Raw genomic sequence first — 26013 nt, 5'->3', positions numbered from 1 at the left:
TGCAGAGAACCCCAAGGTAAAGGTATTTTAGATTGTATTTTTATTTTTTTTATTATTATTGTTTTCTACAAATTACCTTTTCTCATTGCTACTTAGATAACTATCTTTGCACATGATTCAAGCAAGGAAAATTAGTGTAATGTTTAGTGTTTGAGATATGGATTCAGCAAAAGGGTAGGAATACATGTGGGTAAGGTCACAGTATCAGCAAGGTTGGAAGAGACCTCAAAGATCATCTGTCACCACAGACCTCATAACTAGACCATGGCACCAAGTGCCATGTCCAGTCCCCTCTTGAACACCTCCAGGGATGGTGACTCCATCACCTCCCTGGGCAGACCATTGCAATGATGAATGACTCTCTCGGTGAAGAACTTTCTCCTCACCTCGAGCCTAAACTTCCCCTGGTGCAGCTTGAGGCTGTCCCCCCTTGTTCTGGTGCTGGTTGCTAGAGAGAAGACAGCAACCCCTTCCTGGCTACAACCACCTTTCAGGTAGCTGTAGAGAGCAATGAGTCCATTTGGCCTGCTAAACCTCTCCCATTTAGGGCAGGTTAAGGGCTGAATTGTCTCAGTTTCCTTCCCCTATCCCAGTATGACTCGACTCTATTTCAGTTGATACACTGAATTCTTAATTTCTCAAGACATTGGGAGAAGAAAAAAATCCTTATGGAGCCAGCTGATTGCTTGATTCAGTAACTCTTTGATGTTTGAGAAAGTAAGTGAACAAAACATCTTGGCTCATAGATAGGAAGGGAAGGAGGGTCAGAAGTCAGCATGTGCAACATAGACGATGGGGAGGGAAAATGAGTGTGTCAGAAGCATGCTGAATTTGCACGACATGCCACACGGATTGCTGGACAGGTTATTTTTAATGAATTAGTTTGCATGTTTGAAGATCTGCCACAAATGAGGGTTTCTTTTAATAAGGATGGAAGCTTGTTCTGTATTCCAGCTGGCCTGAATTCAGACTTACAGCTGCAAATGAAAGATACTGCGGTTCTATGAGTAGTATATTGAATCATCTGATCCCTCAACAAGTGATGATATAACAGAATTCCTTCTAGTTTGTTATAGGCGTGTTAAGCTTGCCACCACAGTTCAAGAAATACCTGATGTAAACCATCTTGTTGCTAACGCATTTGTGATGGTCTGCTTTTTTTTTAAGGTGTGATTACTGTCTGGGATTTTTTTCTTTCCTGTGTGGATCAACAGTGGAGTTTAGAAACAAACACTTCCAAATCCTGGAATGAGATGGTTAATTTTTTGGGGGTTTGTTTTTTTTTCAGGAACTCATAGCAGAAGCAGGTTGTACCCATTTAATCTTTTTTGAGTATCTTGGGTAATTCTTTTTGGAAATACCATTGTGTTACTAGGTACCAGGATTTTTAGTTGTTTCTGCTGAAAATAATTACAGTTTTTTCTTCTTCAGAAAGCTGTGTTTTATTTCTGAAGACAATGGCAACAGCATGATTTAACAACTAGAATTGTGAAATAGCAGCCCAGAACCTGTGGAGGCTACAGTGGGGTGAATGAATCCTGTATAGCCAAGATGATGGCCTGAAAAGAGTAGTTCTTGGTTATATTCAGCACATTTCCCTTCTCATCTAGAGCTCAAGTCAAATCAAGCACTAGAAGGAAGATATGGACCATGATCTTTAAGCTGAAAACCTCATCTGGAATGGAAAACTGATGAAATCTTGGGAGTTCTTGGGAACTCTACTGCTATCATTTAAACCTTGATTATGAAGTTTTAAGAAAGATATTCTACCTGTTCAGGAAAATGTGGAATGTGCAGTTAATTCTCTGCAGAATTTTGACTTCAGAGACATGGAGATTGCTGAAATGAAGACTGTGTTCCAAATCTGAAGACATTGTCTAAAGATCACAGAAAAATATTTCATGGTTATTCATGTGCTCCAGCTACAGTATGGAGAGCCTGATTGTGATGTCATTCCTGAGGCTGATCTGCCATCTTTATTGCTAGTACACAGCAGTACTGAGAATTACAGTTTTTTGGAAAGACTCCTTTTCACAAAAGTGAAATATTTGTTTAGATCAAATCAGCTTCTGTAAAATTCCAAGAGGCCAACTGACTTACTGTGCTAAAAGTACAATCTGAGAACACAGCTATTTAAAATGTAGAAGAACCTTCTGAATGAAGTTGGATACAGTTGCATCCCAGGATAGTTGGTACCAATGTAAAGCAAAGTACCTCATCCTTGATTACATTATCACAAAAAGAGAGAGCAGGAAGACTGTTTCTTTCTATTTTGGAACAGCAGAGGAAGCAAACTTACAAAGTGAACTATGATTCTTTGTCTGTTTGTTGTGTAGAGAGCTAGAAACAGGTACTGGGATTTCTTAATGCAGAGTTTGGTTATGTGTGAAAGACAAGAGTATACACCCAAGCAACAGAAAATGAACTTCTAGAAGTAGGTCTCAACAGCCACTCTTCACTATACATGTTACTATATCTGGCATTAAGGTGCTATAGTTACAGTAACGGACTGAGAATCTGGGAATGCTTGTATAAAGACTATGTCTTAAGTATACACACAGTCAGTATCCTGTAATGAATTATCTTAATATGTTATATGATGTGTTTGTTTAACATCATTTGGCTCACAGCAGATTTCTATTGTCATCATAATTAATCCCCATTTGTTCATAAATAGGTGTTCACCTACTGTGTGTATGCATAAAATGCCCATTGACTAACAAATGGGAATACAATAGTCACTAAGAGAAACAAAATTACCATTTCATAAAATCAAGTTAAGCCTTTTGTTTGCTTCAGAATTCTCAAAATTTCTGTTCAGAATGCCAGTAGGGGATTAATGAAAGTAATAGGTTAGGTCTTTTTACACTCCATGCATATTAAATCGGTTGAAGCACTGACAAACCACTCCGTGTCTGTGGAAAAAAATATCAGCAAGTAATAGCCCTAAGGTAGCCTAAGCAACAAAGAGCCATTTTTCTTAAGAGAAGATTTTAAACCCTGATTTTATTGTAATTCTACTGTTGAATGGAAATACAAATGAGACCACTGCTAGAGGGGTTTATTCAGTTAGTCCACGTTACTGTGCAAGCACAAGATTTCTGTTGTAAGCTCTGCTACCCACAGTCTGAAACTGGCCACACTTGCCAGACCCTTACATATGGGGGATTTTGATGACTGGGTTTTTTCTGGTTTATTTTTGAGAGTTCTTTGCATTTGTTTTCAAACTTTTGCTTTATTAAATTGTGGGTTAGTCACACTGAAGAGGGAGAGTAAAAGGATGTTGCACAGGAATGCAATGTCATTGGGCTTAACCTTGTAAGGCGCTTTGCTTTACATTTTGCCGAAATGATCCGGAATATTGGTATTCCTCCTTTATTTGTTGGAGGCAAATGGTACTGACTTTATACGTGGTGTGAATAGTGATAGGTTGTTTTCTTTTACTTCTATGTACCTAGTACTTAGTGAAACAAGTGATAAACAATGATTGTGTAATGAATGTCATGTTGTTCTAAATTGTTTTAGCAAACCCTTAGGTATCAAAGGAGAAGAAAGATGGCATTTGAGAGGCATTCTTTCCTGAGCAGTTACTTCCAAGTTCAGCAAAGGTGGTAATGATTGACAGTTGTTTCCAAAAGCAGTGATCAATGAAATACTTGTTTAGGCTGTACAAAATATCTTCTGCTGCTACAACAAACATTGCCTTAGTACGTAAAACTGGGATTCGAAATGTTTAAAATGCTTTGTCATTTGCTTTAAATAAAATTTCCATACTTGGTCTGTCAGTAGGCCCTGTTACCAAACAGTGACATTTTCAGAAAGATAAATTAGATGTTGTAATTTCCTCTGGAAGTCATAGACTCATAGAACCAATAAGCTTGGAAAAGACCTTGGAGATCATCAAGTCCAACATAACACCCAACACCATCTAATCAACTAAACCATGGCATTAAATGCCCTATCAAGTCTCTTCTTAAATGCCTCCAGTGATGGTGACTGCACCACCTCCCTGGGCAGCCCATTCCAATGACCAATCACTTTTTCTATGAAGAACTTCTTCCTAACATCCAGCCTAAACCTCCCCTGGCACAGCCTGAGACTCTCCTCTTGTTCTGGTGCTGGTTGCCTGGCAGAAGAGACCAACCCCCACCTGTCTACATCCTCCCTTCAGGTAGTTGTAGGGAGCATAAGGTCTCCTCTGAGCCTTCTCTTCTCCAAGCTCAACAACCCCAGCTCCCTCAGCCTCTCCTTGTAGGGCTTCTGCTCAAGACCTCTCACCAGCCTCGTTGCTCTTCTCTGGACACGTTCAAGTGTCTCAATATCCTTCTTAAATTTAGGGGCCCATAACTGGACACCGTACTCAACGTGTGGCCTAACCAGTGCTGAGTACAGGGGCACAATGACCTTCCTGTTTCTGCTGGCCACACTATTTCTGATGCAGGCCAGGATGCCATTTGCCTTCTTGGCCATCTGGGCACACTGCTGGCTCATGTTCAGCCAGCTGTCAACCACTATTCCTGGGTCCCTTTCTGCCTGGCTGCTCTGCAGCTACTCCGACCCCAGTCTGTAGCACTGCATGGGGTTGTTGTGACCAAAGTGCAGCACCTGGAATATGGACTTGTTGGATGCCATTATGTTGGACTCTGACCATCTGTCCAGCCTGTCAAGGTCCCTCTGCAGAGCCCTTCTACCCTCTAACAGATCAACATCTGCTCCTAGCTTGGTGTCATCTGCAAACTTGCTGATGACTGACTCAATCCCCTCATCCAGATCATCAGTAAAGATATTGAATAGGATTGGGCCAAGCACTGATCCTTGGGGCACACCACTAGTGACTGGCTGCCATCTGGATGTGGCACCATTCACCACCACTCTCTAGGCTTGGCCCTCCAGCCAGTTCCTAACCCAGTGCAGAGTGCTGCTGTCCAAGCCACAAGCTGACAGCTTGGCCAGGAGTTTGCTATGGGGGACGGTGTCAAAGGCCTTGCTGAGGTCCAGGTAGACTACATCCACAGGCCTCCCCACATCCACCAGGCGGGTCACCTGATCGTAGAAGGAGATCAGGTTGGTGAGGCAGGACCTGCCATTCCTAAATGCATGTTGGCTGATCCTGAGCCCGTGGCCATCTTGCAAGTGCACTGTTTGCCCCCAAGATGATCTGCTCCATAATCTTGCCTGGCACTGAGGTCAGGCTGACAGGTCTGTAGTTTGCAGGTTCCTCCATCCGACCCTTCTTGTGGATGGGCATCACATTGGCCACTTTCCAGTCATCTGGGACCTTGCTGGTGAGCCAGGACTGGTGGTAAATGATGGAGAGCAGATTGGCTAGCTCATCTGCCAGCTCTCTCTGCACTCTAGGATGGATCACATCTGGTCCCCTGGACTTGTGAGTATCCAAGTGGCTCACCAAGTCCCTAACTACTTCCTCCTGGATTTTGGGGGGATTATACTGCTCCCTGACCCCATCTACCAGTTCAGGAGGCCAGTTATCCTGAAGTCCTCCTGTCTTACTGTTGAAAATGGAGGTAAAGAAGGTATTTAGAACCTCAGCCTTTTCCTCATCTTTAGTTACAGTGTTCCCCTCCAGGTCCAATAAAGAGTGGAGGTTCTTCTTGCTCCTCTTTTTAGCATTAATATATTTATAAAAATGCTTTTTATTGTCCTTTACAGAAGTGGCCAGCTTGAGTTCTAACTGGACTTTTGCCTCTCTAATTTTTCTCCTACGTGATCTAACAACATCCTTAAACATACCACGAGTTGCCTCCCCCCTTTCCAAAGGCAATACATCCTCTTTTTTTCCCTTAATTCCTTCAAGAGCTGCTTGCCCATCCAGGCTGGTCGCCTTCCCCGCTGGCTCATCTTTCGGCACATGGGCACAGCCTCTTCCTGTGCCTTCAAGAGTTCCTGTTTGAAGTAGGTCCAACCATCCTGGATCCCTTTGTTCTTAAGGGCTGCTACCCAGGGTACTCTCCGAATTAGTTGCTTAAACAAGCTGAAGTTTGCCCTCTGGAAGTCCAGTGTAAGGGTTCTGTTATTGCTCCTTCTTATTTCCATGCATATTGAAAACTCCACTGTCTCATGGTCGCTGCACCCTAGACAGCCTCCTGCCATCACGTCTCCCACCAGCCTTTCTCTACTTGAGAACAAGTGAAGCAGGGCCTGACCCCTGGTAGGCTCACTTAACAGCTGCATCAGGAAGCTGTCTTCCATACACGCTAAGAACCTTCCAGACTGCCTCCTCTCTGCTGAGTTAAGTTCCCAGCAGATGTCTGGCAGGTTAAAGTCACCCACCAGGACAAGATCTGATGATCTTGAGACAGCCTTCAATTGATTATAGAATATTTCATCAGCCTCTTCATCCTGGTTGGGTGGTCTGTAACAGACTCCAACCAGGATGTCAGTTTTGTTAGGCCTCCCTCTGATTTTTACTCACAGGCACTCAATCCTTTCATCTGCAACCTCAAATTCTGTGGCATCAATATGCAGGGCCACCCCTCCTCCTCCTCTCCCTCGCCTGTCTCTTCTAAAGAGCTTGTAACAATCTAGTCCAGTACTCCAGTTGTGTAAATTGTCCCAGCATGTTTCTGTAATGGCAACTGCATCATAGTTTTCCGGATGAATCAAGACTTCCAGTTCCTCTTTTTTGTTACCCATACTGCATGCATTGGTGTACATGTACTTCAGATGGGCTGCTGATTTCTGAACTAACTCTAGTTTATGTCACTATCTCTCCTCTCCAGAGAGACTGGTTTCATCACCCACCCCCTTCAAACCTAGTTTAAAGCCCTCTTAATGAGCCCTGCCAACTCTAGTGCTAGAGCCCTCTTGCCCTTTCTGGATAGATTCACTCCATCTAGGTCCAGCAGGTCAGGTGTGGTAAAAGTTGCCCCTTGGTCAAAGAACCCAAAATTCTGCTGCTAGCACCATCCCTTGAGCCATTTGTTGATGGCATGGGTTCTCCTGTTCCTTTCAGTGTACACCCCTGCCACTGAGGGAGCTGAGCAGAACACCACTTGAGCTCCTGCCCCATTGTCCCATCAATCAATTGTCCAAGGGCCTTGAATTCCTTTTTGATTTTGATTGTCCTGGTGCCCTTCTTGTCGATCTCACTGCTGCCAGCTTGGATTACCAGCAATGGGTAATAGTCAGAGGGCTGGATTAGCTTGGGTAGTCTCCTGCTGATATCACTTACCCAGGCCCCAGGTAGGCAGCAGACTTCCCTGTGGGATGGGTTAGTCACAGCACTTGAAATTTTAGGGGGAAAATCACTACGTATAAAGGTGGTCTTTGTGCTTGAGTAGATTTGGTAGGTTATGTTAAATGCGTACTATAAAAACTAAACTTTACAGAAGAAAGTTCACTCATTCTGGAATACAGGAGCCTCCAAAGTGAGATTTTCTTTTCCTGATGATTCCTGTGGAAATGATCTGCTTTTCTTTTCAGCACAGCGCCTGTAGTACTCTTTCTTACTGCTTTGATTGCATACTGTACAAGTGTTGTGCTGCACCTCCAATGTTTTGGTGATGCTTTTGTGTAAAAAGTTACATACATTATCTCTCTTTTTGTTTTCAGAGAGCTATTGCCTATCTCTTTCCTTCTGGCTTATTTGATAAACGAGCCAGGCCCATAATGAAGGTAGGATTTTTAAATTTTTTTGCTTGTTGTTACATTTCTGAATAGCTGTAGCATGATATTTAAAGTAACACTTTCCTTTTGCTGATATTTGTTTGTTTATTTACAGCATCCTACTGAAATTTTTCCAGAGCAGAGGAGTAAGTATTCATGGGTAATTTTTTAATCTTTTCTGAGTTAAATTTTTTTGCCTATGTAAAATTCCTTATTTGCCCGGGGTTTTTCCCCTGTGTTCCTAATAACTGCTAAGATATAAGCAGTGAAAGCCTGGTCTGATATTCTAATTTTTAGATAAAAAATACTGATGGATTCTGGAATACCAGTGGTGTCTTTTTCAGGCATATTCTTAACTAGCTATAGACAAATGTTTTTCATAGTTTAAAAATAAACATTAGGTAGGATGATGTGCAGAATCTGTTAAAGTAAAAGGAAAATCTTTTGTTGCATTCAATAGCTTTTTGTCAGAGCTGTCTACCACAGTCATAAAATACTAATTTTTAACTATTTAACTACATTTTTAACTATTTAACAACATTTTTAACTTTTTAACTATTTTAAACTAAAAGTTTTCATTGTAACTTAATTGCTCTAAAAGCCTGGAAAGTACATCTTTGAAATTGCCAGCTGAGTAAATAGGGAGAGTGGAAAGTCCCCTAATCATGATTGAATTTTGATCTGAAAGTCCTAATTCTGCACTTGTCTATACTCTCTTTGGTGTTGCTCCTAAGACACTGTGAAGTCCCAGTTCATACACCAGTCTGTTGGTCAGTGAGGACTTCATTGAAATTGCTAACTTAATTTTACATAGGATGTTTAAAAGATCTGTCAAAATATTTCAGCTTTCAAATGGTGTCATGCATTATTTTTAAGTTCACAGTATTGTGAAATACAAAGGAGAAAGTGAAAAGGTAGGGCAGAGTTAATCATTGTACAGTTTGAAAATTCAAGGGCTGTTTTATGGTGCAACTAAGATACTATTCTGTATGCTTTTAGGAGTAAAGAATTCTTTGAAAAGCTAGCTGTGTCCTGAGGAGTCTAAGAACTAATTACTATAAATGTGTATCTTTGTATTTACATCTAAAAGTAACACTTGCAATAAGTTAATATTTTAAGGCATCTTTGTTTTTTAATATGCATTACATCTTTGATCACTTCGAAGTACAAAATCATACATTTAAACTTCAGAGTGTTCCCTGAACAGTAATTTCAACAAAATACCCTTTCACAGCTGCATACATGGGAATTCACACATTCCACTACTTGTATGTGTGGGTAGAAGCCCTGTATATTACATTTGTTCTAGTAACTTTTTTGCATCTTTGCATTCAGCTCCTGATGGATTATGTCTTAATGTTCCAGTATATTATATTTTGTGCTTAGCAGACAGGTTCTTGGAGTCTTATTTTTGTCTAAATCATAGATAGTCTCATTCAAATTTTACTGGATAAAATGGCTGCTCAGTAGTTCAGCTTGGAAAATGCTCTCAGTTTTTTATTGTTGTCATTTTCTTACTTGGAAAAGATATTTTTCATGTTATATTTAAGTATGATTTTTTTTTTCCCCCTGAAGTTGAAATGTATTTTTCCTTAAATAACAGTGTATTTTTTTTAATTAATAAAATAAATTACATGCAACTTATGTTTTCCTGTAAACTATAACATTAGTCTTTGTATTTAAATCTCACAAATGTGCCAATAAGAACAAATCCTAATATCACCCAAGTTCTGAATATGGAAAATTGTACAAATACTTGTTTCTTTAGTATAATGTGTCTAAACTAACTATTTCCTCAGGGTTTAAAGCACTATTTTCTAGAGCTGTTAATCTTTAATCTTTTACAATCATTATGTAGATTTCTGTTGTCTATTAATTAGTACTTCTTTCTGTTCTAAAATGGAAACTTCTACCTATAATACCAACTATACAGTCTTGAAACGTTTATTTAAGATGTATATAAGCTATTGCCTCATGTAAACAATATTTAGACACATAAACGTTGTGTTATAATTGCTGCTGGAGTTGGTTTTTAACAAGATATTCTAATTCATTAGGTTTGCAGATAGGTTGAACACCCATAAAATGTCTTTGTTCTCTGGTATTTAAAAAGGTAATCAGTATTATGAAAGAAGTTTTTAACTGGTATTAAATACAAGGGATTTTTTCAGTGACTGTATATTGCTTTCTTGTCTAACCTTGCCTTTCATTAGAAATCCAATGGGGAGAAGATGGGCGACCATTTCACTTTCTTTTTTATACTGGCAAGCAGTCATATTATTCGTTAATGCATGTAAGTACATTTGTTCCCAACCAAGTACATGTTATTCTGGAGCATATCAGGAGCTCCTGAGTTTACTCGTTTTCACAGTAAGCCGTAATACCACCACAAAAGCTACATGCAATGTGTATTGTTATGTCACCCAATCTACTACTGGGGCATTTTTATGTCGTATGTAGAGAACAGACCATGTAATAGTTCTTGCTTTAATTATTGTCCTATTTTACAATTTTGGTGCCAGACAGGCTTTGAATAGTCTGAATTCTTTCATGTAGGCTGAATCTGGTGAGTAGCATAAGGTTAGTAGTGGAGAATGCATTTATGACAAGAATGACTAGTTCTGAGAAAATTCATTGTAGGAGAAAACATAGGATTTGTTTTTTCCTTGAAGGGTAAAGTTATAGGAAATGTTATTTGTGTTGACATTTAGTGTGAAGAAAATTTGCATTTAAACTGCTTAATTGATTTTTCTAAGACTGTTCCATTCATGCAAAGTTAAGGCTTTTTCTGATTAGAATGGTTCCAGGAATAAAGGATCTGTATCTATTTACCTGTATGAAAAAAAAATGTAGCTAATGGAACATCACTATCACTAGGCCCTGAATCTTAACGTGGATTAGGAACAGATGTTTCATATTTATGACCATTAATTGTGCAAACATTATCTTACTCTTTAGAAAAGTTTATAGATATGCCTGTTTCTTAGGTCTTCTTAGAGTCAGAAGGCAAAAGCATCAATAATGTATGCAGAAATATTTAATAGGATACTCATGTCAGATTTTTTTCTTAGTAGTTCATCTTAAAAAGTTAGTTCCATGATTAATCTGTCAGAAAAAATACCTGATGCTATCAAGTTGGGTGCACAGCTTTACTCAGTGTGCAGTGTTTTTATTAGAATTATCTGATATTTATTTGCATTCTGCATATCCAAAGGACAAAATCCCCACTTGTCAGGTACATTTATTTCTTTGGGAGAATAAAAAATACACACCCCTCTTTTTTTTTTTACTTTTTTTTTTGTTGTTGTTGTTATTGACCTTGGGCAAATGAGCTTCTTGCCCTAGCAGAAATGAAATGAATGATAAATGTAGAGTGTGTCTTTGCTGAGTAATGGAGCTGCAGCATAGGCTTTCCACAGAGGTTTTCTCCTGCACAGCCTGAGGCAGCCCGAGGACCCCTGCTGTTCATTTAAATAGGTATGTCAAATCTGCCTCGAAACGCCGCTGGTTTGATCTGTGGTAATATTTGTGAAGGTTCCATATGGACTTGAGCCCCCTGCAGTGCTAAGAAATAATGTACAACGCTTCATGGTGCAGACGCAAATTTTCTCTGAAAAGGGATGCAATGCTGCGTTTTAGCTGTCGGAGAGGATGATGGAGCTGACGCGCTAGGCCTGTCAACTTGTTACACGGATGGGTTGCACGCAGCGAGGCTGTGGAAAATCTGTGCCTTTTAACTTTTCTACTTAATCACGGTTGTAGCATTGCCTTTAGACTGTATGCTACATTAATTCTCTTCCTGCCTTCTGCCTTTCATCCCAAGTTTCATGGAAAAAAGTAAAGCATGCAGGTCTTGTAGAGGAGGCTTATCAAACAGCTGTCATCTGACAAGCCATTTGCATTTGTTTTGGCTGAAACAGAGCAACCCAAGGGCAAGATGTTTTGTTGCATTCCATCATAATGAAGAAATTACAAATTTTACAAGTTTATTTTTAGCTCTTCCTCGCAGTTGGAGTATGCAAGCTTGCCTTAGAAATCTCTGAAACAATAGGGTGCATCTTTTTTCTAACAGTGTGGCAACCACCTTCCAACAAATTGGTTTGACAAATGCATTTTTCATTAGTATAGGATACTTCGGTGTTCTTCAACTGTTTCTGAATATTTTCATAAAATAGGCTTCTGTAAACTAAATCCATTGAGTGAGGTTTAACAGGGCTTTTTCTAGTCTGCCAAAATCCACATGAAATTCTCAACATGTGTTTTAACAACTCTTATTAAACCAATGTGTGTTTAAGAGCTTTGAGACTTAAAAACCATACTTTATTTAATTTGGCTGGGGGAAAAAAAAAAGAAGACTTGTACATTAATATAGTTTAGTGTAAGTAATAGTCCCATTTGAGAATATCCATTAAATTGCTACTTCAATGAATCACATAAACATAATATTTAGCTTAAAATTGTATGTCATTAATTGCCACATACTCATGTGGAACTTGAATTTTATTAATTACTGGTAATGTAACTGATCACAGCATTATTTGCTTAGTTAATGCTAATAAATAATATTATCCACTTAAAGTGTGCTCACATGTATTATAACAGCCTATTTATATGTTGTTATGATAACTTGGATATTAAATGAATTTTTGTAAAGGGTATTTGCTTTATACTCCATTGCTGTCTTTGTTCTGCTTGTTGAATAGTAGGGGAAAAGCAAAATTCATTTTTCTTCTGATACAGGAAAGAATGTATATTGCATACAAAACCATTTCACAGATATGGATAGCATATTTGATCATAATTTAACGTAAAAGTTTTTCAGAATAATATTTTTGTAATGTGCAGAACAAAACAAAATGGTCTCTTTATAGGATTTTAACTGTGCTGCTTACACATTTTTCGATATATCAGAGCTTGTGGATCAGCAGTAACACATAACAATAAAGAATTTTAACTCCCCAAATCCCCAAAGTTTATGCTGAAGTCAAAACTACATAGGAAGCAAAGAAAAATGCAAACTGTGATGTAAAATATTGGCTCTGCAGCATATTTTAACCAAAATATTTTTCTCCCCCTATAAAAGCCTCTTCTAGTGTTCCACTTGCTAATATTTTATGCAGGGTAAAATACTTTTTTTTTTTAATCTTTAAAAGAGAGCATCCTTTAGAGATCTGAAATTTGATCTCTCTATTAGAAATGGAAGCATTTCAGTACATAGCCAATCTTGTAAAATCAGCTGTTTTGATTGTGTAATAGCTGAGTTTACAAGACACACAGATGTGTACATTCATGAATTCGACCATTGAATCCTGAAGTGATTAGTAAAATCTTCACCTGCCAGCTTTGAAAAAGCAAGTGTGTCTTCAGAAGCTTTCTTCAGCCGTTGGGGAGTGAAGATTTGTCAGATAAATTATTGGGCATTACATGTGATTCCTGATTTTGCAAAGGCTCATCCACATACTGTACTTCACACGTGAGTGGTTCTTTTAATCTGTTGACTTCATCAGTATACAGGGATTAAATACGTGCATTAATTTTTTTCTTTTAATGCTTCAGACTAAAATTTTAGTTCATGTGAGATGCAAGTCCACTTTCATTGCCAGAAATATGCAGGGAATTACATCTAGTGTCTCTTACACTTGGAACTATTTTAAAATACGACTTTCTAATGTTGTTTGACTTCATCTCTGTAAAGGGTTCTTTGTGTAATGGACATGATTACTGTAATTTAACCAGAACAGATTAAAGAGGTCACTTTAATTCTTAGAAGTGCACTTTGTTAGAACTTATGCCACAGAGTATGGGTGTTCTTTGGGAATACCTTGAGTTTCAGTAGAATCTTGCTATTTCAACTACGGTAAAGCTTTCTTTTTCATTGTAACAATGAGTTTCCAAGGCTAAAAACTAGTGATTGGCAGTGCATATCTGATTTTATTTGCCAGTGCTTATTAGTAGTTTCTGAATATGATGACAAAAATCCTTAAGTCAGGTTAGCTGAAAATACTGCGGTTGCTTCTTAGAAGCAGAATTCTGACAGTTGCCAATCTGTCCTAAGGTAACACTTGTGATTCTTATCCCCAGCCCTTCTTTTAAGTTTTTATATAGTTGTGTTTTTTATGAGCTCCTGGTTCATGTGTGTTTTGCTGACTATTCCAGTACATAAATATATATGCCAGAGTGTCATGAAGGTGAGGGGTACTTCTGAGGAGACAGAGTGGAGACTGCTTTTGCCAGGTAGGAAGGTGACACTCTGCCTGATGAAGGCAAGAGGTAAGCTAGAAGGCTAGCAGTAAAGTGAAGTAGCTCCTTATGTGTCTGTAATACATAGTAACCCAGTATATCTGATCATCTAACACCAAAATATCTTCTTCGTTGGTCTGGCTTTTTCCAAATACAGGAGCTTGTGGCTCACGGGAACGTCTACGCTTGTTGAGCTTGTTGCTGCTGAGCTCTCCCCAGATAGCTGAGGGGCATTCGCAGCCTTCTTTCCCCTTCGCTCTCCTTGCTCTGCAGTCCAGAGCAAAAGCCTCTATACTGATTGTTCTTCATGTCTAAATACAGATGCCTAAAAATGACTTGGTATCAGGCACAGCTTATGCCCTCTAACCCAAATCATATTTCTGCTCTTAAAGTATAGTCAATAGTTTTTGCAGCCAATAGTCAGCTCTGTATGGAGCCATTAAGATGATTAGTGACATGAATCATGCCCAAAGTAGTGCTACCATGTCTTGTTATCTTGGAGATACACAGGTTTGTGAGGTTTGGAAGTATCATAGTAAGTACTTGAAACTATGATCTATTGTGCTCTTTTTGTTTGATGTTTCCTATGTTTGAAGATAAGTAGACATTTGTAAGTTGAAAAAATTTCCTTATTCCTATCAGGTACCATTATCTGTATCAAAAATAAAGGATTTCTGAAAGGCATGCTACTATAATATATGAGTGTTTATGCTGTCTAAAAGAAAATTGGACAAGTTTGTACTGCAGGATTTTATACTGCTGACTTATTACAAAAATACTTTTGTTCCACTGTGCTGTTAGAAATGGCACCAATGACCTGCATCAAAGACTTCAGTGAATTTCCCCTATTTACATGCTTTGAGTGCAGCTCAGTTATCAATCTGTTCATAGTTCATAGACTTGTGCATTTTTATATTAGTGGATAAGTCAGCTTGAACAGTTGGTGTTTATAACTAAACACGGTTTTCTGTTGGTTTGGGGTTTTTCAGAATGTGAATTGCTGCAGAAATTTTATTGAACCCTGTTGCAAATCCCAGTATTGTGTTGATAATTGGCATTTCTTTGGTAAATTTCTGACAATTTCTTCTGTTTTTTTTTTGTAAGTAACACAACAACCAATCAGTTGTTTCTCCTTGTCCCCACTAGTTCTTACATTGCAGTTTCTCCCTAATATTTGCTAAAACTCAATAAAGTATATGAAAGTGGTTATAAGCGTTCTAGTTTTGCTTGTTGGTGTAAGTAAATTATGTAGCATGTAAGTACTTTGTTGTAGTGTAGCAATCCAAATATTCCTATTTAACCTATGAATGGAATCATTGTAGTTCAGAGTATTAGGTGTTGTATTTTAGAGCCAAATAGTGTCAAAAATTATCTGAACTGAAAAAAACAACCCTGAAAATACTTGATTAAAAGTGTGTTTCTTCTGTAATATTTTCAGTATGACTCTCTGGAATATCTCTTTCCTTTTGTTTTTCTGAAGTGATAAATCACTGTCACAGCATTGTTTAAAAATATTATAGCATAGCTAAGAATTATGAGAAAACTGCTTTAAAAAATACTGACAATTCAGAATAAATATTATCATTAATGTCTGTTAGAACATGAGTTCTGATTATAGTTAATGTACAACTTTAGGTATGTCTCTGTAGACATGCCTAGATAAGAGGAAATACTGACTGATACAGACTATCAATAAAGCTGACACTCTAAATGTCCAAAAATCAAACTAAATGAAATTACTTACAGTTTTAAACCTTGTCAGGAGTTTGAGGAAGTATGGAGTTCGTGCAGTATGTTTTGGAGTTACATCTTTTATACTAAAGTAGTTGCTTTTCTATGTACAGTTGAGAAATTTTTTTTTTACGAGTGTATGTCAGAAGATGACAAACACTGTTGAATTAAAATAACAGAATTCAAAATTAATTACTTTAAGCTGCATATGAAAATACGCTGTCTAAACGGCGGGTTAAATTTAACTTCTTTTAATTGTCATTGCTGTACCTATGTTCTGATCTCTTCTTCTGATTTTAAGAGTTTAGAGAGTAAAACCACATAAATGTGTTTTCTAAATAACTAAATACTAAAAGGAAAAATGCAGTTATGTACCTTTTCTATAAACATTTTAGGAGACATATGAAAAATTCCTGAATGTTCAGAACTATCAAGACCAACTGTTAGCTCAAGACCTTCTTCCTCAGAAGGAAAAAAGGTAAGCTTCCATTTATAATGAATTTCGATACTACTTTTCTCAAAATGCTTCAGTATGTTGTTTTGGAACTTCTTGTGGTTCCCCACCCTATCTGCCTTTTATTTCACAAACATTTTCACACGTTTTCCTTATTGGTTGTCTAACATTTGTGTAGTAATTTCAGGTTGAAAAGTCTTACTGGTGTTAAATACCTATGGAGTGCTCACTTCTCATTACTAAAACAGGAAAAACCCACCTGTTCCTCTTGCACTTTAATCTTTCGCTGCTCTTTTTAATATTCACTCCTACATAAAAGTCTTGAAGTGTAATTTGAATAGAAGCAGAACATCCAGCATTCTGTTTCTGAATATGAAGCTTTCTAATCATTTCATTAGTAAAGTTTTTGAAAAAGGAGCTGAACTCTTTATAAGAAAACAAGGTCTTTTAAAATACCAAGTAAGTTGCTTATCTGTTGAAAAATCCTAAGGGTCTGAAGCTGACCTCTAGTAGTCCTTCACTAACTACAGTTTAAAAATAGTTTTACTTAGCAATATTTAACTTAAAGAATATTAAGATACTTAATTTCGTTATTTTCCTCTACTGGTTTCAAACCAGTAGATAATAAAAAACAGTAATAAGTTTAGAAAAGTTTATTTGGTTGTATTTTTTTAAATTAATCATCATTAATAGCAATTGAATTTGTTTGTTTTTTTATTTTTCCTCTAACTTCTGTGACATGCACAGCCAGCTCTTCAGCCAGTTAGCCACTGGACAGAAGTGATACGTGTCAAGTCAAAGAAGCTATGGGAGATGCTATTACAGTTGTTAGTTTTGTAGTGTGTAGTCAGGATTATTTTTGAAGTGGGTATATGCTGTAAGAGCTGTTCTCTTGGGCTGTATTTTTGATTTCCCACTTTGAGATTTTAGCAAGGAATTTATGATACATTAGGTTATTAAATGAAACAAGCCTATGAAATAAATTGATACAGCTGGGAAGTTTTGGGTTTGACATTTAATACTTTTTCCATACAGTTACATTTTACTGTCCAAGTTGTTTTTATCTTTGTTCTTACTGGGTATTTTCTAGCCAGATTTATGTGCTGTTCCAGTTGCATGTCATGTTGGTTTGTCATTTTGTAATATAGAACAGAACAGAACAACAGAAAGAATGGAATGGAATGGAATAGAATAGAATAGAATTAACCAGGTTGGAAGAGACCTTTGAGATCATTTCAGCCATTTCATTTTGTTACGAACAGAAAGGATTCGTTTGCCAAGATTATTTTAACATAATAACAAAAGTTTGTGTTTCTTTGTGATACAAATAGTGTCCTACAACCCATGGAATGTTTTATCATAGGTTCTTGTTAGCTTTTTAGCAGATGAGAAAAAAATTAATTTAGTTTCTTGGTGTATGCTGCTGAAAAATAACCTCACTCCTAACTGAGTGCAGCGAGTGGATTTACTGATGTGAATTACTGATGTGAAAAATGACCTAAAACTAGGCAGAGTGAAAAGGGTTTTTTTGTCTGTTAAATTTGTAAAAGCCCAGAGAATTTAAAGGATTTATGAGACTTAATATTTTCCATGCTGGGTAAGATACTTCCTCTGATATTAGACTGGATAGTTTATTTCCAAAGTGTAGGTAAAGGGTGGGTGGGAAGGACTGTAGGTTGTGGGGGTTTGGTATTTTGTTGTTTTGTGGTTTGTTTTAGTAGGTTTGTTATTTAGGGTGGTTGGGGTTTCTTTGGTGTGCACGTGTATTTGTTTTGGAGGGGTGTGTTTTTTGTGTATGTGTGCTGCTTGGTGGTTTTTTGTTGTTTTTGTGGGGTGGTGTCTTGTTGTTTGGTTGTCGTTGGTTGGTTGGTTGTTTGGTTGGTTGGTTTTTTCCCTCCCGCCCCTAGAAAATCTATTGTGTGTGTGTGTGCATATTAACTGTAGGGTTTTAACCTGATCTTGAACTACTTTAAGTTCATAGTTGATCAGTTCATTGACATCACTTGAAGAAGCAGTATGTAAATTCTGCGAAGATTGGAAGCTTTATAAAATTACTGTTAAAACCAGCATTGTTTCTAAATAAACGTTTCTCGTGCTCTGCCTCAGAAAAAGCATTAAAATACATACTTAAGAAGAAGTACTACTTTAAAATCACTTTCAGGAGTGATTTTCTGAATCACAGCTTCCTTAAAGCTGCCAAAAACATTCATTAAAATTGTTTCTAAAAAACATGGCGAGGTAAGAAACTGCTTGCAGTTTTGCCTTGAATTTACGTGATTATGGTGGCATGTGTATTTATGGTGGCATTTTGTTTACTTGGCTGATTTATAAAATACATATTTCACAAAGATTTATTTCAAGCACTGTTATTCCTTTGTGCTAACATCCCAGTGAAACCGTTTTCTTAGAAATGTCTGCTTTTGCTGTTAGCAGTGCACTTTCAGTATTCAGTATTCCTAAGGTTGGAAGAGACCTCAAAGATCATAGAGTCCAACCTGCCACCCCAGACCTCATGCCTAGAGTAGGGAGGACACTACTGCCCACTGCAGGCTTGAACTCACGACCTTCCCATCTTTCTGCGCAGCGTGGGTCAAGATTGCATTGCAGATAGAATACAGTGTATCATTGCAGCATTAGAACTATGCTTACTGCTAGTGGAATTTTTTGTATCAATCAGAAAAGTAAAGACCAGAGGCAAAATTCTGTTGTTGTAGATTTTGATTTTAAAGTTCTGCCTTTGATACTGTTCTTTGCTGCTTGTAAACCAAATTTTTTTAGCAGCAGGCTTTTAAAATTAAGTCTTAAGTCGTGGGGAGGATCACTTACTATTACAATATTACTCTAGATCAAATCTCAGACTTCAATAATATGAATAATGCATACTTGATACTCATAATTTTCATGTAGTTAATTCAATACATGAAGTTATCATCCCTTTCAAAAGTGAAATCCTTTAAATCAACATAGGCCTTCTCATGTTTACTATAGGAATGTGATCTATATTCATTTGTAATGGAAAATGTATTTCTGAATGAAGACTGACTCTGTGTGGTCCTTTGTGATGTAACTCTAATTGCATGGTTAATTAAAGGCAGAATATATGTGATATTTTAAACAGAAACCTGGCTGGCAGCAGATGGCTGACTAAGATTGAATTGGAAGAAATGTTGTTAGAAAAACTGTCAGATGATGATGTAAGTAATTAATCTTTCTAATCTTAAGGAGACTTGTGTCTTAAAAATATGGACTCGGGGTGCATTTTTGGATACTGAAAAGGTACTATATGGAAGCAGGTGCTCTTCAAAAGAATTTTCAGTCTTCTCATAAAGTCTAAATACACTCACAGTACTGTCACATTCATGTCTTGAGAAGTGACCTGTGTTGCATTTTTCTTGTAGTGCAGTTTTCCATTGTAACTGGCATGGTTTAATTTTCCTCCTGGTAGCATTGCGAGGCCTAGAGGTCTTGATCCTTGTCATCTAATGATGTAGTTAGGAATGGAGGAGTATAGAAACACTTGATAATAGAAATAAATGGTAATTTATTCTTGTTACAGATGAAAATCAGACAGGGCTAGAACCTCTGTTGCTGATTGTAGAGAAGGGGTATATGTTCAAGATGGGAAACATGATGGATTTGTGTAATGGTAAACCACAGAATTTCTGAGTATTTCATCTTAAGAAGGACATGATAATGATAGAAAAGTCACAAAGAAGACTGATCAGAAGTAAGGAGTCCTTTTTCATATTGATTGGCTACAGAATCAGGAGCAAGATCCAAAGCTACATAGATCAGTGGTCCGACACAGGTATCTCATGTTATATTTTTGATATGAATATGGTGGGAGCAGAAGGTTTTGTATTTTCCCCAGTATCTGCAAACTCTGTCACTGTCTAGTCCCCCTTTATCTCTGGGAGTAATACTATTCTTCCTGGTAGTTGTATGTATTAATTTTGTGCAGAAGATGCTGGTAACAGAGAGATAAAACTACTTTTAATAACAGCTTGTAAGTAATGGTTATGATAAAAAATGTGATGTCTGTATCTAAGATCTATTTTGGATGATAGCACAGCTGGTGATCAGGTAGTCTAGTGCTCCTGCCAGTAACATTTCATAATAGGACATGCCAGCTTTTAGCACACATGGGTTAACATGGTGGAGTTTACTCTTTAATCACATGTTTGAAGGAGGGGCATAAGGGGGAAGGAGAACCTCACAGTAGCAAAAGATAATTTATTTTGAGAGGTTGCCCTTTAAGTCAAGTATCACTTGAATTTTTAAATAGCTTGATTGTTCGGTTTTAAAGGAAATCATAAACATTAAAGTAATTCAGCTTGAACAGCCAAAGATAGATAGATAGGTATTTCCTGTATATATTATGAAATATAATAATTTGAGAGGTTCAGTTTAGTGAAATAAAATTATTTCCAAGTCAGTGAACATGCTGATTTACTGAAAATGAGGTGAAAATTGTTTCCTTTTGCCATTTTAATAAAATAGTAATAAAAGAATGAAGACCTCTCTCAATGTTTTCTTTTTGAAAGAGAAGTGTTCTTCATTCCAATACAATAACCCCGTATTACAAGAGAGTTGGCTCTGCTTTGAATAAAGTTTCATTGTTCCTTGAAGACAGAACCAGGTATCTTTAGTCACACAAAAAAGGATGCATCTGCATGCAGGTGCAAAAGTGTCATCTTGTCAGAAATCATCCTTTAATGAAGTCTTGTTGTCTACAGTATTCAAGATTTATTCAACTCTTACAAAAACTGATGGCGTTGCCATGTGGTGACATCGAGGAGAAGTACATACAAAAGTTTTCCAAAGAAGTTCCTGCACAGTTGCAAAAGGTAGTTATTGAGCCCTTGAAGTACGATGAGAGAGGAGTGGCTTTCAGCACTGGTGAAGGTAATAATTTCAAGTTGCTTGATAATGAGACAGAGATTTTTTCTCCTTCACGCTACTTTCTTCATAGTAGGTGCAACACTGTTGAATGTCTCACTACTTCATCTTGTATGTTTATCTGCATATTGCATGTATAATTGTTTATTAAGTTGTGGCATACTAAGTTATGAGAGGAACTGTTAGTGAAGTGGAGGTTTGTGGCACAAGGTCTATCAATTTTTAGTTTTTATCTGTGTTTTTATAGAGTAGTACCTTGGCAGAGGACCCTCTTGTGCTAAATGTAGGATACAAAAGGACTTCCATTGCTGGCAAGAGTTTTACTGCTCAACATAAAGAACAGAGGACTGGGAAAACAAATGCATAAGGAGGATTCTGTGGATGCACTCAATATAAAAGTGGCATGCTTAGACAACTAGGTAACCTTTATCATGACTGTTGCAGGCAGTCCAGCAAAGGAGAATTTTGAAGATGCAAATAAAAGAACAGCAAGGCATTTTGATGTTTACAAACAGCCTAGGAAAATGGAAAGAGGGAATTCCTAATTTTTTTTTCTTTTTAACAAATGGACAAAAGACAGCTATCATTATGGGGCAGAGACAGGAATCAGTCATTGGTGCTGAGACAGAAGGGATGTTTGAAGAAAGCCGTGAAGGTCCCTATATCTTCTAAACACAGGCTGCTTACATTTTAAATGGAGGGATGCTTAGTGGAAGAATGATATGATGTATATGAGTGGTTGTTTAGAAGAAATAATGTAGCAACAACACACATAGGAAAGTCTGACTTCTGGACAAAGCATATGGGCATGCACACACTATGCTGTGTATTTAAGAGGAGTCTTAGTCAGAAATTACTTGTGTTCTTAGGCAGCAAGCAGCAGATGATGACAAGAGCAAAGCTCACAGAGAATGCGAGGGGCAAAATAGCTAGAGTATGGTTCTACTTTGACTGGTTTCCAGATGATGTCAGAGCGTACCAGCCTGGGACTTAATCCACACTGTTGTTTTCAAATAGTGTCTTCAGTGTCTGATAAACATGCAGTCTGTGCTATTTGAGATTTTCAAGTTTAAGAACAGTCTTGATTTAACTTGCAGCTAAATACTCTTACAGAGAAGTAGTAATTTCTGAGGAAACTATGCTAAATGATGCACAGGCATTGCTTACACGCTTATAATTAAAGTGTTAACCTTTTCCAGGTGAATATCTTAAAGTTCTGTACTTTTTTAATAATTTCATAAAGTATTTTAGTATTGCTAGAACTTGAACTCATGGTAAATGTAGGTGTTTGCAGGTAACACTGCTTATTTTCATATACTGTATCGCTAGGTCAAGAAAGGTCTTGATCTGCTAATGTTATGGGGAGTAGACTTCTACATCTATCTTCTCCCAACAGCCCCTCCTTCCCCTACATGGATTGAAATGTATTGAAAGCTAGTAGTTAATTAATTATATTTATTTCCTCTTAATTTTTAACTTAATCTCCCAAGGAGAAACAGCTGGTATTGTATGAAGTGTTGAGATTTGCCTAACCTCTTGGGCAGTTGAAGTTCTGTGGAATGTTGAAGGCTCGTAACAGATCAGTTTTAATTTTTTGAAGGTAAAAGAAAAACTGCAAGAGCTACTGCAGTAGTTTATGACAATGGGACTGGACAAATTACAGTGAATGGAATCAATGTTTTACATTACTTTCCAGTGCTGCAGGACAGGTGAGATCACTATGAAATGTATTGTTACTGTATGTATATTGTCCACCGAAAGTCTTGCCATGAGCCCGATGAGTTGGCGTTATGTTCTTATTTCTCCGTAACTGTTTTGTGAAAATGGGTCTTGCTTTTCTTCCAAGTTTGCAGGAGTCATTAGTTTAAGAACTGATAGGAAAGCCTTCCTCTGTGTTTCTTGTCTCTCCCTTTCTGAAGGGATGCAAAACCGAAGTGCACAGACTATTTGGATAGCTCAAATTTTGGTCCCCTTAGAAAGGGCTTGCAGTTATTTATAAAAAGACAAAATGTTTGTGTGTTTTAAGAGTTTCTGGAGAGATTTGCAAATTGTATGCATGTGTAATTACTCTGGCAGACAGTAGCATGGTGGAAACAAACCAGGTGAGACTCTTTTTATATAAAGCTTCAGATTTTGGAGATGTAATTTTTGCAGATGTGATTTTTGTTTTGTATTACACTTTCTGAGTTCAATAACAGAGTGAGGGATTGCTTAGTTTGAATACCCACAACTGATAGATCTTATCAATAGATAAGTAGTGAAACAAAAGCAATGGAAAACTGAACTTGAAATACATACCGTTGGCAGCTAATTTCCCATTTATTTAGTTGATATCAGTAGGAAATTGGATATGAATGCCTTTTTGGATCTCTGCCTGGAAGTTAACCTTGGTTTTGTATATATATTGTGGTAAGAAATACACATATGTGTGTATAAAATTACATGCTATATATTCTTACGATGTTTTGACTTTTTATTTTTAGGGAACAGTTGTTGTTCCCTTTCCAGTTTCTTGGCAGGGTTGGAAAACATGATATGATCTGCACAGTCTCAGGTGGAGGAAGATCTGCACAGGCTGGAGCAATACGTTTAGCCTGTGCAAAAGCCTTAAAGAGTTTTGTGACAGAAAAAGAGGTGGAGTTCATGAGGCAAGGTAGGATTTGACATTATTTCAGTGTTTGATGCATTTCTGGTAATTAATGGAAATAATACAAGGATCATTAAGGATCAGATAGTGCACATTTGAGTAAATCATCTCAGTGAAACCTTGTATGCTGTGTGAAAGGGATCTGAATTTGTTTATTTCACTGTTTTCCTAGCGTCCTTTGTGTACATCTCTGGTGACTTAAGCATTTTCCCCATCTCTTCCTGACTTCTCTTGGGTCTGTTTATCAGCTTACGTTGCCTTGGTATAGAATCACAAAACATGAATGTCTGTTCTTTAACAAATGTATCTCGATCACACATTAGTGAACTGTGAGGTCCTAAGATTGTATTTTGTTTTACTTGGTTAGTCTCAGCTTCTTCATGTTGAAAAAATGTTTTACTCTTGAACGTAAACACCACTGGAGGGTTAGCTTTGTAGGGGTAGTAGTGAGTATAAACATACCACTTACAACAAGCCAGACTGAAGGAGCTTGTTTGACCTCTTGCTTTGTATAGCGTTTCCAAGTTGCCTAAGGTGAAGCAGAATTAATCTGAATAACTGGAGCACTTGATGCTTCTCAGTGATCAGATGCCATCCATACTGTTTCAGCAAATACAGAACTGCAGTGAGCTGTTACCAGTGTGCTTTCTGGACTAGCAGGGAAAATACCTGCATGTGTGACTCACACAACTGTGATTTTTTAATTTTTTTTTATTTTTCCTGTCTCTTGCCATCTGTGGAAGTAGAGCTATCTTCATGTTAGTATCTCTGCAACGTGATTCCTTGATTATATTTTTTTTCAGCACTGATATGTAAGACTTGCCAGGGATGCCCATGTAAACTGACACTGAAATGTGTTGCATATCTGTAACGAGATTTGCATAATTCTGAACAGTTCTGGACATTGCCAAATATACTTTTGAGAACACTAAGTGCACTTCAAAGCAACGGTCTCCAAAGTAGGGTGTGTGCCTCCTGGTGTTGTGCAAGATGATCCGTTGGGTTGCAAGAAGACAATTTCAGAATTTCAGTAGTGAATATAATTATAAATTAATTATAAATACACATATATGGGGAGTGTGTGCCCAGAAATATTTTACTAGTAGGAGTGTACAACCAGAAAATGTTTTGGGACCACTGCTCTAGAGATTTTAGAAACCTAAAATGATGTGGAATTTTTTTAGTGGTTAGTTAGGTTAAATGTGAAGAGAGTTCCATTAGTAAAGAAAAGTTAACATATCAGAGGGGAATCCTGAAATTCCTTTTGGTGTTTTACACTGAATCCTTGTTCTTCTAGATATTACATTCATATGCAAAGTTAATTGGCTACACCACCACCTGTAGTATTTCTCTATTGTTTAACATCCATTAAACAAATAGATACTCTCTTGTGTTTTGTAGCTGGACTACTAACATACGACCCACGTGTGAGGGAACGAAAAAAGCCTGGTCAAGAGGGAGCCAGACGGAAATTCACGTGGAAAAAGCGCTGAGTATTTAGAGAATGGCAGAGTGCTCTGAGACTTTCAAAACATAATGAATTGTGATTTAAAACTACTGTATAAATATATTTAGTAATAAAGACTTTTCTCATTACAACCACTATGTTTTCTCTGTTTAAAAAGCAACAACTTCCTTTAAATGTATTTAAAATCGTGGGATGTTGGGGTGTCATTTCACAAAATGCTGAAGTTGAAGTAGTCACTTGTGTGCTAGCTTTGCATCTTAGCTCCCCTGAAGTCAGCAACAATTAAAAAAAATGGCCATGGATTACAACTTTCAAAAATCAGTCTGTTTATTTAGTGGCTTCACTGTCTAAATTCTGGAATTGGGCAGCTCCTGAATAGCTATTTGGACAACTTTGGGGTACCTCTCTTTTTGCCTCACCAGTATTAGAGCATAAGTGACAACTTCCCATCTAAGCTACAGTGCAGTTGAGAAATGAGTGAGAATGCTATTGGCAATTGAGAGATGTTGAGAGAGGAACAGTCACAGGAAATAACCTTTGCCTGTGGAATCAGTTGTCTTCAGGATGCCTCCCTGGGTTAAGTAGAGTGATTCAGAGCAAATACCTAAATTTAGGTGCTCTGAATCACCCCCCGGAGGAGTTTTTCTCTTCCCCCAAATGCAGAAAGAGCTGGAGGGATTAAGCTGAAGTTAATCTTTTAGAATACTTGTCTCCACCCCCTAAATCTCCAGGGGCCTGATGAAGGAGGCGCGTTCCGAATATGGCTAATGCACAAAGATAGCGTTGGACTCTTTGCCAAATACAGTCATAACTTTTCTTTTTTGAAAATCAGAAGCAGAAGGTGATGACAGTGCTGCCCACCTCCTGTCTATAATTACAGCCTCCCAAAATAGATGAGTGGTTACAGCACTCACCCGAAAGCACAAGTTTTTGGTTTACCGCTAATTT

General features: G+C 37.6%; 1 protein-coding gene across 1 annotated transcript in view; it reads left to right on the top strand.

Moving 5' to 3' along the window:
- Positions 1-25196, top strand: part of MRPS9 (mitochondrial ribosomal protein S9) — a 39765-nt gene extending 14569 nt beyond the window's left edge. Inside the window, exons 3-11 of the mRNA XM_068137824.1 lie at positions 7573-7635; positions 7742-7772; positions 9840-9919; positions 15993-16075; positions 19170-19245; positions 20788-20956; positions 22551-22659; positions 23434-23603; positions 24999-25196. Coding sequence (XP_067993925.1) covers positions 7573-7635; positions 7742-7772; positions 9840-9919; positions 15993-16075; positions 19170-19245; positions 20788-20956; positions 22551-22659; positions 23434-23603; positions 24999-25090 — 873 coding nt within the window. The 3' untranslated portion in view covers positions 25091-25196. The remainder of the gene's footprint in view (positions 1-7572; positions 7636-7741; positions 7773-9839; positions 9920-15992; positions 16076-19169; positions 19246-20787; positions 20957-22550; positions 22660-23433; positions 23604-24998) is intronic.
- The last annotated feature ends 817 nt before the right edge of the window (positions 25197-26013 follow it).

Source organism: Melanerpes formicivorus, unplaced genomic scaffold, assembly GCF_026170545.1.
Source record: "Melanerpes formicivorus ecotype bairdi unplaced genomic scaffold, bMelFor1.0.p_v2 SCAF_1, whole genome shotgun sequence".
Taxonomy (NCBI): Eukaryota; Metazoa; Chordata; class Aves; order Piciformes; family Picidae; genus Melanerpes; species Melanerpes formicivorus.
Note: the sequence above shows the minus strand (reverse complement) of the source record. Positions and strands in the feature narration are given on the sequence as shown.